Below are 12,067 nucleotides of genomic sequence, written 5' to 3' on the forward strand. Positions count from 1 at the left end.
ATCTCTTTTTTAAAAGGAATGCATGCACAGTGTGGCTCATCATTGCTTGGATAGAGAACAATATTGTGGAGGAGAAATAAATGTGTATATATTGATATATAAGAGTTGTCATACAGAGACCACACCATAATCACAGGTGCATATATACTCATCCCTTTTCTTGTCATGTGGTGCACATAATATGGCCCTAAACACAGATTGCATGAATATTAGGCCTAGAAGTATTACTGTATTTTCTGGCGTATAAGACTACTTTTGAACCTCAAAATAATCCCCCAAAAATGGGGGGTCATCTTATACGCCGAGTATAATATCTCCAAGGTAACCTAAGTAGAAGTATTACCGGTAGATCATGTAATGGGGGGTCGTCTTATACGCCCAGTCATCTTATACGCCAGAAAATACGGTAATAGTGCAGCTTGTGCCCAAGACCACTGTCTCTACATCAGACACAAAGATTATATCTACATTTGTGTATATTGTAAAGTTACTGTGACAATGGGTGACATAGAGTATGTGAACGTACCTATGTATTCTTAAAGGGTAATAATATCACAAATCTGATTAGGGTCCCTTTATGTAGTACATGCCTCCCACAAACTCCTAATAACAAAAAACAATCCGGCCTCATTGCTTGCCAGGTTGTGAAATGTAGTGGTTCTGTTGGAAAGTTGGAGAACCATTACCAGATTTCACCACTTACATTGCATCATATTTTTAGATCTCTATGCTAAGCAAACTCAGGAGTTGGGAGAGAGTATCTGTGCTGCTACATGGAGAGGCTCTGTACCAAAAGGGAGTCTCTTGTTTAATCCCTGGGGAATATAGCAAGTAGTTATTACCAAGAAGTCCAGCCAGAGATCTCATGTCTTTCTCCATCAGCTTATAAATCTCTTCCTCAGAGAAGCGTCCAATGCCTTGTCCATACATTTCACGCTTTACAATGCCTTTTGTAAGATGACATAAAATCCATTTTAACAAATCACTAAATGGCCCGGGAATGGAGATCATTTTCTGAGTCTCATGTAAATTGTCCACCCATTGGCAATAAGCTAAAGTCCTGCAACAAAAAGATTAAAGCAAAGATGGTCACCTATTCAAATGTCTTTACAGTCAATGGATTGTAATTCCTTTTCTTAGCATTTCATATAAACACTATAAACATTTCAAGGTTAGCATACATATGTATAGAAAAGAAAAGTAGATCAATATTCAAACTTCAAAAAAATCAACACACTCAACAACCAGCTATCTTACACATAAACAGCACGGTTGAATGCATAAAACAGGGTGACAAGATGTGAGCATCGTGTAACATTTATTCTGTCTTTTGCTAATGTTAAAGAGGTTGTAAACTCAAACATTTTTTTTTTAACCTGAAAGAGAAACACATAATGATCTAGTATGCACCGCATACTAGCTCATTATGAAATACTTACCTTAGAACGAGCCCCCGCCGTGCCGCCCGCTTACCTCTATGATGGGCGACATGTTCAGTCTCCCGTCTTCCGGGATCGCGGCATCTGGCCATCTGATTGGCCGGAGCGCGGGGACGTCACTCCCGCGCACGCGCGCGGGAGCCGATGGTCACGGCACGGGGCTCTGAAGGAATGGCACCAGCGGCCGTTCCTTCAGAGCGCATGCGCCAGTGAGGTCACTGGCTGCATGTAAGGTAAATATCTCCTAAACGGTACATGTTTAGGAGATATTTACAGTACCTATAGGTAAGCCTTATCATAGGCTTACCTATAGTTAAAAGTTGCAGAGGAGGGTTTACTTCCTCTTTAAGTGCCTCTGGCAGAACTTTACCAAACACTTATTAAAGGCTCAGAACACATTTAGACATTAGGGGCACTGGTCACAAGTTGCAGGCAGTCAGCTATATAGTCTGGACCACAGTTATAAAGTATTACATTTTCACATAATTAAAGGCTACAAGGAACTCATTTATTACTATATCTGTGAATAATGTTATTGTTTCCATATGTGTGCATTTATATGTCTCTATAGCAGTATACTGTTAGAACAAAAACAGAAAAGGAAGAACTAAATACATGCAGAACCTCATTATAATAAGGAAGTGCCAAGAGTCATGTAGGCTCCCAAAGGAAGGCCTAAATCCCCTACTGGGCTCAAAGATTTGACTGGAATTTTCATGTACAAACTCACATTTTGCCGGCTGGAACTTTGACTTTGTGGAAATTTTACCACATGGTGAGTTGAAAAGCAGGGAGGAGATTAAAAAAGGAGTCCTCTAACCTGTAAGTAGCTTCCTAAATTTCATGCAAGTAATATTGTAACTAGGAATATAAGTGCTAGCAAGGTTGAAGGTTTTGCGGAGTGCATACTATGCTGCATTGATATAATAATGAAGCAACAGCTCCAGGATAAATACCACAGCAACATATGTGAACAGGTTGCCCTTCTGGGAGCTCACATTAGAGATCTAGAGGAGCAAATTACAACATTGAGTGGAACAAACAACCCTGAAAGGAGTCTTCTGCTCCCTAAGTAGGTGGTAATGGTGTTGTTGTGGAGGGTGGAGGGGTATGCTAGGATTATTAGTGGTAGGGGTTCACAGGAAAGGAAGGTCAGCCCTGAGTTTGAGCACCCAAACAAATTCACCAACTTGGGTGAAGATGTGAAGGTGGCAAGCTCAGAGATGGCAGTCCTAGATGTCACTGCTGTCTCTAACAATCAGGAGAGCAGCCCATCTAGTAGGGGTGTTGAGGGTAGTACAGGTAGGCCTAGACAGGTGGTAATATTAGGGAATTCTATAATCAGAAAGACTGATAGAATAATTTGTCGTCAGGATTGCCTTAACCAAATGGTTTTCTGTCTCCCTGGTGTCAGGGTTCAGCAACTGGTAGACTGGGTTGATACTTTATTTAAAGGGGCTGGGCATGACCCAGCTGTCTTGGTCCATGTTGGGACCAATGACAGAATACATGAAAGATGGAGGCTGTATAATTGGTTCGGCATTACAGCAATTACTTTCATTTTTTGCACACAAGTAAAAATCTTAATTTTTGGCCATAAATCTACTTAAACCTCCAGAACATTATGCTGTATATATTCTGTAAGCAGAGACTCTGTAGAATAAAAAGATGATAGTTGCAATTATAAGTTATAGTACTATTTGCACTAAAAAAAAAAAAAAAACATAGAAGACACAAATGCAAAATGCAACAATTAAGTAAAATGCCTGTTCATCAACGCCAAAAGTCTGCCAAGCAAAATGGATGTAAGCTTTGGTTCCTTAAGAGAACTAGGATTTATTCTTCACACGATTGGATTAAATGTGGAGAGACAGGGTAAAATGTAAAGGTGGTGGTGCTTGTTTCTATGTGAGAAGTGATCTGAAAGAGAGTGTGAAAGAGGACCCTATGGATAGAGACTGTGATGGTGCTGAAGCATTATGGGTGGAACTGCATATGGATGTGCATACTTTAAAGGTTATCATTGACGTTTATTATAGGCCACCCAGTGTTAATAAGGAGGTGGAGACTCCGCTCCTTACACAGACCAAAAGGGTTGCAAGGGATGGGACAGTGTTAGTAGACTTGGATTCTGACAAAGCATTTCACACAGTTCCCCACATGTGGCTAATGTGTAAATTAAAGTATACGGGCTTAGAAAATTCAGTTTGCAAATGAATAGGAAACTAGCTAAAAGACCAGAGAGTAGTGAGTATTTATACTCTGAATTATTTAAGGTTATTAGTGTTGTACCCCAAGGTTCTGTGTTGGGCCACCTACTTTTTAACATATTTATAAATTATATAGGGCCTGGGAATAAAAGTACAATTCAAGATGACACCAAGCTATGCAGTGGAATTATGTCCTTTCGGGATGTCTCCAACTTACAGGCAGACCTCAATGCACTAATTTGGCAACTATGAGGCAAATGAGGTTTAATGCTGATAAATGTAGTTATTCACTTAGGGGCTAAAAACATGCATGCATCATACATACTAGGGGGAGTACAAATGGGTAAATCAATGGTGGAGAAGGATCTGGGTGTTCTAGTAGATCAGAGACTTAATAATAGCATGGAATGCCAAGCTGCAGTTTCTAAAGCTAGCAAAATACTTTCTTGTATCTTAATTTTTTAATACAATATAGACTCCAGAGAGAGAAAGAGAGAGAAAGAGAGAGATACATAATTTTGCCCCCCTCCCCCTTGACAAATCATTAGTAAAACCTCATCTTTAATATGCAGTTAAATTTTGGGCACCAGTTCACAAAAAAGAAAAATCGGCAAACTGGAGTAGGTGCAGAGAAGGTCAACCAAACAGATATGAGGCATGGAGGAGCTTAGCTGATGGAGAAAAGATTAGCTGAACTGAATCTAGAAGAGTATATTAAGGGGGAATATGATCAACAGGTATAAATACATAAGTGGTCCATATAGTGAACTTGGTGTAGAGTTAATCACTTTCAGGTCATTACAGAGGACAAGAGAACTCTTTAAAATTGGAGAGAAAGAAATGTAACTTTAACATATGGAAAGCTGTGTAAACATGGAATAGACTCCCTCAAGAACTGGTGCTGGCCAGCTCAGTAAATTGTTTTAAAAAAGAGATGGATGCATTCCTAAGCGCCCAGACTAGCGCAACACGACTTGCTGGGGCGACCTGTGAAGTCGCGGTCCACGGCGCGACTTGCAGGGACTTCATATAATTGAAGTCAATGCAAGTCGCCTCCAGGTCACCCCAAAGTAGTACAGGACCCTTTTTCTAAGTCGGAGCGACTTGTGTCGCTCCTATTAGAACGGGTCCTGTACTATTCAATGGCGAGCGACCGACCGCGACTTGTCAGGCGACCAAGTCGCCTGACAAGTCGCGCTAGTGTGAATGGACCCTAAATGCACAAAATATACCTGGCTATAAATATTTAGAGGTAATAATGGCAGGGGTAGTTGATCAAGGGAATATCTAATTGCCTCATGGGGGATCATGAAGCCTCACTAGAAAGAAATGGATAATGCTTTATTGGGGGGTTCGCCTTCCTCTGGATCAACTGTGGGTATAAGATAGTATACGTGGTGGTTTTCTATTTACAGGTTGAACTATAGGGACTAGAGTCTTTTTTCAACCTGACTGACTATGTAACTACGTAAGCTAAAATCATAAATTATAGTTTTTCTGTTAGCATTACATGGCTCTTTTTGTCTTCGAATGACAATGGGCACGGGTATTAGTGTGAGTATAGCATTTCAACATGGTACATTCCATGAATGTAAAACTTACCAGTAGAAATGTTCCTCCACCATTTTGGTGACTGCTCTAGAAATGGCTCTTTCATGAGGGTTGAGGTTTTTGTTCAGGTTCACTCCAAGTTTCTCCTCCAGAAAGTCGATAATGAACTCGGTGCCAGACACTCTTGTGTGGTTATATTCTATCCAAGGCATTTTCCCCTGAGGTGACAGCTTCCCATCAAAGTAGTTCTAAAATATACACAAAGAACAAATTGATTGTAACGTCTATGAACATTCAGACAAAGAAATGTCTAAGGTCTGGAAAGATTTTACAACTGCATCAGGAAATGTGCTGTTGTGGTTCTCTTGATAACTGCTATTAGGTTTTATAACTAAATATCACATCTAGCTTGTTTATGTAGTTTTGTTTTTTTAGAGTAGAAAGAAACAGCTTACAGATCAGTCTGCAAGAGAAAACAATTATGCTTGCCTTATGTCCAATGATTAGCACTACATCTATAAGATAAGTAAGCTTACCTATCTGACTACAAGTTCAGGAGGTTATTAGAACAGAAAATACCATCCAGTAGATTTATTGATGAAAACCACGATCAGCTCTTCAGTCCCTCCTAAAACCCTAAAACTGAAATTAGAATCTGAAGTATAAAAAATCTTTATACTTCCTTGCCATCCCAACATTATGGCCAATTCAGAATATTCCAATGGGGGTTATTTACTAAAACTGGAGCAGCTCTGCATGGAATCCAATCAGCTTCCACTTTTTTGCCAAAGTTTTAAGTGGTTGTAAAGCCTTAGGATTTTCCCCTTCATGCATTCTATTGATTAAGGTGAAAAACCTTCTGTGGTGCAGCTCCCTCCCAGACCCCCCCATTTTCTTACCTGAGCCCGATCTGATCCAGCCATGTGCACAAGCGCTGTGGCTCCAGCTACTGTTGCTCTCCTCATTGGACAGACTGATAGCAAAAGAAGCCTTTGGCCCCCACTGCTGTCAATCAAAAGTTGTGACACAGGAGTGGGGGGGCGGGGGCCGAGTCCCGTTGTCTGTGTCTACGGGTACACTCATAGAAAGCGGCTTTGCATGGGGGCACCCGATGAAGAGGGGCCTTGAGCACTAGCGGGAAACCTCAGAAGAAGGGGATTGGCACTGCTCTGAGCAAAACCACTGTAGACAGCCGGTAGGTATAGGCAGGGCTTTTTTTTCCTTAGATAATAGGTGCAGGAACTACCCCTTTTCGAGTATCCCCTTGTCTCTGTCCCTACCAACCACTGACTTTCGTTGCTTGGTTCCACTCCCTACTCACCTCCCAGTACTGCCCCTTTTAGAGAATATAGAACCAAGTAACATTTGCTGTATTAACTAATTTGTATGCAATTTGTTAACAAGAAAAGCAGTAAAATAGATACCATGCAGCCAGCAACAAGAGACCCCCCCCCCCCCCCCCAGCAACAATAGATTTCCCCTGGCAACAATGGACCACATACAAAGACAAGGAAAACTCACTGCTCCAGGTGGATTCAGAAGCCTGATGATGTACAGGTGCACGGCTCGCCTCCGCAGATAATCAATATAGAAGAAATGGTTGCACTCCAAGTATCATCAAAATTCTGTTTTATTTAACCGAACATCCCAATATGGCAAAGAACAAGTAGACGCATTTCACACACTAGCAAGTGTGCTTAATCATCACAAATGTAATGATTTAGCACACTTGCTAGTGTGTGAAACGCGTCTAACTTTTGTCTGCCACATTGGGATGTTCGGTTAAATAAAACAGAATTTTGATGATACTTGGAGTGCAACCATTTCTTCTATATTAACAATGGACCACGTGCAACAAAATACCCCCCCCCCCCAGTAAAAATAGACCCCCAGCAGCAAAAACATATCCCCTATTGCCAGCAATAATAGACCAGCAGTCAGCAACAATAGACCCCTCCCCTTAACAGTAGATCCCCTCTAGCAAAAATCCCCTCCAGTGACAATAAATCCCCAGTAGCCAGCATCAATTGATCCCGTAGCACACCCCAGCACCCCTTGCCATTACATACATTCAGTACTGGAGGTGCTGGAACTGCGTTCCCCCACATTCCCACTGAAAAAAAGACCTGGGTGTAGGCATGTTTGTTATTTATTTATTTTTATTTTTTTAAATAAACCTTTCCAGCCACTTTCTTTGAACAAGCTGAAGTAAGAAGCTGATTGGCTACTATGCACAGCTCCCCAAGATTCTGAGTTTTAGTAAATCTACCCTAATGTGTTGTGAAATAGCAGCCCTTTCACTTTGAATGGGTTTCCTATGAACTTCAAAGCATAATTTTAATGGGCATGTTCATTATAACAGGTGTCCACAATGAATAGTGCGAACAGTCCCTAAATAAGAATATAGAAAATAGACCAGACAAGTGCTGGCAGAAGACTCTAGTTACTCAGTTCAGCTGCTTTGTTCACGTTGGCTCTCAAATAGCATGCCTGCAATGTAGTACTTCATAGTTTAATATGAGTTGCATGTACACTAGTCCTGAGCTAAACACTCTGAATAGACTATCTCAGGAAATTCATAAAAGGTGTCGTCAACACCCTAAAGAATTCCATCAGGGAGCAGCTTGTGCCCGATTCACCCCCACCCTTTAAGCAACCCTCCATATAATATGTTCCCTATTCACATATTCCAATAATATAAAAAAAATAACATTATGTGCTTAAACATTTATTTAAGACCTTTAGAAACTGTATATTTTATGAAAGCAGATGATCTATAGAATACAAAGATTAAAAAAGAGTAGTCCCAAATTTGCATGTTGCATAAGAAGACCACATTTTCTAAATGAAATACGGGGATGCCCCACTGATTGAGTCCACTTTAATTGGGGGTGGGGCAGAGGAAGAGCAAGGGCAGGGATAATAGCATCATGCAAAACATGCTATATCAAATATTGGGTGTGGTCAAATTGTGCAGTGGGAAGGACTTAAAGGGGTTTAATAACACCTGAGCCTACTTTGCTTTGGGTCATGAGTGCATAACAGAGTAGTTGTAGAGTGAAGAAAGCCAAAAGTAAGCAAAGCACAGGGTTCCTCCCGAACAAAAAATACTCCCCCCTCCGACGAGAACGGTGGACAGGACCCGGAGGAAAAAAAAAAATACTCCCTCCGCCTCATAGAATTCCTCCCCTCCCATTACAAAACCACCTTCAGCAAAATGTTCTGCCCCTCCCCTAATTGTGCTCACCGGATTTGCCATGGCATTGCTGCCAAAGTCCCTCCGTAGTGTTCTCCGCAGTCCATCATTTGCTGGTAAGTTCCGTGCCCTAATCCCCAGTGGTAGCAAGGTGGAAATTAATCCATATCCGTACCTACTGCAAAAAAAGTCTACACAAGCCAAGAGGGGAGGGACTGGGTAGACCTTGTGATATCAGCATGTGACATCATCAATAACCCCGGCCACAGCGAGCAGCAGACACACCCCTCCTGCTCCTCCTCCTGCTCTAGGCCAATCACAGAAATGTTGCTAAGGCAGATTGCCACTTAGCTGCCCAGGCCAGGGACACCATTAGTTGAAAAGAAATCCGATGCAAATTGTTTTAACCGGGGAGGAAAAAGGGGATGTTTTTCTCTGAGGAACAGCCCCCTAAAATTAGGGACTGTCCACAGAAACCAGCAACGCCTGGTTACCTTTATGTTACACAATATTTATACTAATCAGGGCCGCTGATAAGGCAGTACAGCCAGCCCTCCTGTACTGGGCCCAGGCACCATCAGTTCAAAAGGAGGGCCCAGGCACCTGCTGAGCAGGAGGGCAGCTGTACTGTCTTATTTCAGCCACCCTTCCTCTCTTGCCTCCCCCTGCAGTGCTGCCAGCTTCTCTTCCTCTTTCATCTCTGGCTGCACTGGAGGGGGATTGGCCCTAACATATGCGCCCCTTCTATCTGCTCTACAGGGCCCCCTTTTGCCCCTTTCCCCTGCATTACTTCTGGCTTTCGTCCTCTCCTTCTGGCAGCTACTGAACACACAAAGAAAGATGTTTCAGGATAGAGAGTGAGGGAAAGGGGTGGTAAATATGTAATTTACTGGCCCTTTCCTTTCCTGAATGAACACAGTGAGAAATCATTACCAGCCACTTCTGTGTCCATTCATCACTGAATCCATTTTTGAATGAGCAGGTAGCATCAGAGCGTTCCCTATTAATTATTCTGTGCTGCTGAGGCTGCAAAGAAAGGGACTTCTAAACCTTTGTCCTCAGTCACTTTCGGCTAGGAAGGGGGCCCTGTCAGGTAGGCTGTAATGGGGCCCCCGTGACTTCTAACAGCAGCCCTGATACTAATACTTATGCTGTGCATACTAGCATGTCATTGCAAGAGCTGCCACAGCATACCCCTTCAGTTCCACTATAACTATTTAAAATAAATTGGTAGAAATATCAAATTCACCTGTTAAGCTCAAAAACATCTTGGTAGCTGCATTATTTGTAGAACTGTGTATAAATATATTATCGGGTAATAGAGGCTTATGGTATGGTATCCAGATCTAATGTTGGCTTTGCATTCAAAACCATGTAAAATGATATAAGAATTCCCTAAAAAAATATATATCTTCTTACCCACAGCAATCTTGCGCTCTGTATCACTGCATCAATTATTCATGGACACAGATGCATCAGAAAGTCCATTAGCTACTCTCTTGTTGTTTTCATAGATTTATTTAATATATGGAAATAACACAGTCTGGATGCCAATATCATTTTAGATGTCGGTATCCAGCTGTTTTGGTACATATCATCCTGTTTTTTCTGAGTTCTTTAAATCAAAGAAATATTAAGAATTTAGATGTTTAGAAAATACACCTATTTTTATCTTTATGGTACCTTTAGCAGAGCTTAAAGAAAATGATTTTCAGAGTAAGATGAAAATGTTGTGTCCCTAAAAGCAAAAGTAATCTGTATATAAGCCACGTACATAAACCTGTTTATCTATTTTGCATGCAATTTTAGGGACAATTTTAATTCAAAGATAAACAAATGTCCAATAACTGTGCTTCTAGGTGCAGGGCTACATAAACCTGTCCCCCAGGCTCCTACTGGCTTCCTGCTCGCTTTCCTATGAGTATCTGCTCAGTATATAAATACTGTCATTCCTTTTTTATTTATTTCAGGTACTATACAGGGCCGTCTTTAACGCAGGGCAAAAGGGGCAGCTGCGCCGTGCCCAGTCATTATTGCGAGGCCCAAAGCAGCTGCCTCTTGAGCATGCACTGCCCGCAAATAGTTGATAAGTGGATTCGGGAGGGCCCAAAAAAATGTTTGTCCAGGGTCCAATCAATATTAAAGATGGCCCTTACAGGGTGGTCTTTAACCACTTGCCGACCGCCGCACGTCTATTTACTGCGGTGGTCAGCCCCGTACAGGCAAAGTGACGTAGTATTACGTTGCTAGCCTGTGAGCCTCTAGGGGGGCAAGCGCCTGCTGCCGAAGGCGCGCTCCCGTCCCCGCTCGTTCCCTAACATGTCCGCGCGTGTGACCGGCGGACCCGATGTCCGCCGGTCACTCACGATCTCCCCGTGGAGAAGGAGAAAGGCAGGTGGCTGATGTAAACAAAGTCGGCTGTCATTCTCCCTGATCTAACTGCAGAGACTATACGATCCTGCTATGTAGGATCGTCTGTCTCTGTGGTTACATCACAAGCCACACCCCTTTACAGTTAGAAGCACATACCTAGGGACACACTTAACCCCTGCATCACCAATAAAGTTAACCCCTTCCCTGCCAGTGTCATTTTTACAGTATCAGTGCATATGTATAGCTGTAGTAATGTCACTGGTATCCACAAAAGTGTAAAAAATGTCAGTCAAGGGTCCGATCTGTCCGCCGCAATGTCGCAGTCCCGCAAAAAAAAAACGCAGATCGCCGCCATTACTCGTTAAAAAACACCAAAAATGACAGAAATCTTTCCCTTAGTTAGTAAACGCAATAACTTGTGCGCAAACCAATCAAAATACGCTTATAGCGATTTTTTTTACCAAGCATATGTAGCAGAAAACAAATTGGCCTAAAATGTTAAAAAAATTTTGATTTTTACATTTTTTTGGGGGGAATTTCATATAAAAAATTTGAGAAATATTGTTATTTTTTCAAAATTGTTTCAGGATAGAGAGTGAGGGAAAGGGGTTTTTTGTTTATAGCGCAAAAAGTAAAAATTGCACAGGTGATCAAATACCACCAAAAGAAAGCTCTGTTTGTGGGCAAAAAAGGACGTAATTTTCATTTGGGTACAGTGTCGCACGACCGCACAATTGTCCATTAAATTCATGCAGTGCCAAATCGCAAAATAGGGCCTGGTCAGGAAGGGGGTAAAATCTTCCGGGGCTTAAGAGGTTAAAGCAGAGCAAACGGGGCAGCTGCCCCGGCCCAAATCATTATTGTGAGGCCCAAAGCAGCTACCAATCAATATTAAAGATGGGTCTGTACTTATATAGCGCTGCCAATTTACAGAGCGCATTACATATACATTGTCATCAGTCCCTGCCCTCAAGAAGCTCACAATCTAAGGTCCCTAACTCACATTTATACATACTAGGGCCAATTTAGATAGGATCCAATTAACCTAGCAGCGTGTCTTTGGAGTGTGAGAGGAAACCCGTGCAGGCACAGAGAGAACATGCAAACTCTAGGCAGGTAGTGCTGTGGTCGGGATTTGAACCGACGACCCTTGTGCTGCTAGGCAGAAGTACTAACCACTTATTCTCCCATGATGCTTTCTTAGCCATCTCTACTATTAGGAAAACAGCAGTGTTCAGCAACCCAAAAGCAACCCACCAAAGCTAATCTTTCATTTTTCTGATTCTAGTAAACTAAAA

General features: G+C 42.0%; 1 protein-coding gene across 1 annotated transcript in view; it reads right to left on the minus strand.

The window, feature by feature from the left end:
• Positions 1-12,067, minus strand: part of FAXC (failed axon connections homolog, metaxin like GST domain containing) — a 62,440-nt gene that overhangs the window by 7,382 nt on the left and 42,991 nt on the right. Inside the window, exons 3-4 of the mRNA XM_082250247.1 lie at positions 5,252-5,448; positions 843-1,060 (exon numbers count right to left, since the gene is read on the minus strand). Coding sequence (XP_082106373.1) covers positions 843-1,060; positions 5,252-5,448 — 415 coding nt within the window. The remainder of the gene's footprint in view (positions 1-842; positions 1,061-5,251; positions 5,449-12,067) is intronic.

This window comes from Pelophylax lessonae, assembly GCF_965119305.1.
Source record: "Pelophylax lessonae genome assembly, chromosome: 3".
Taxonomy (NCBI): domain Eukaryota; kingdom Metazoa; phylum Chordata; class Amphibia; order Anura; family Ranidae; genus Pelophylax; species Pelophylax lessonae.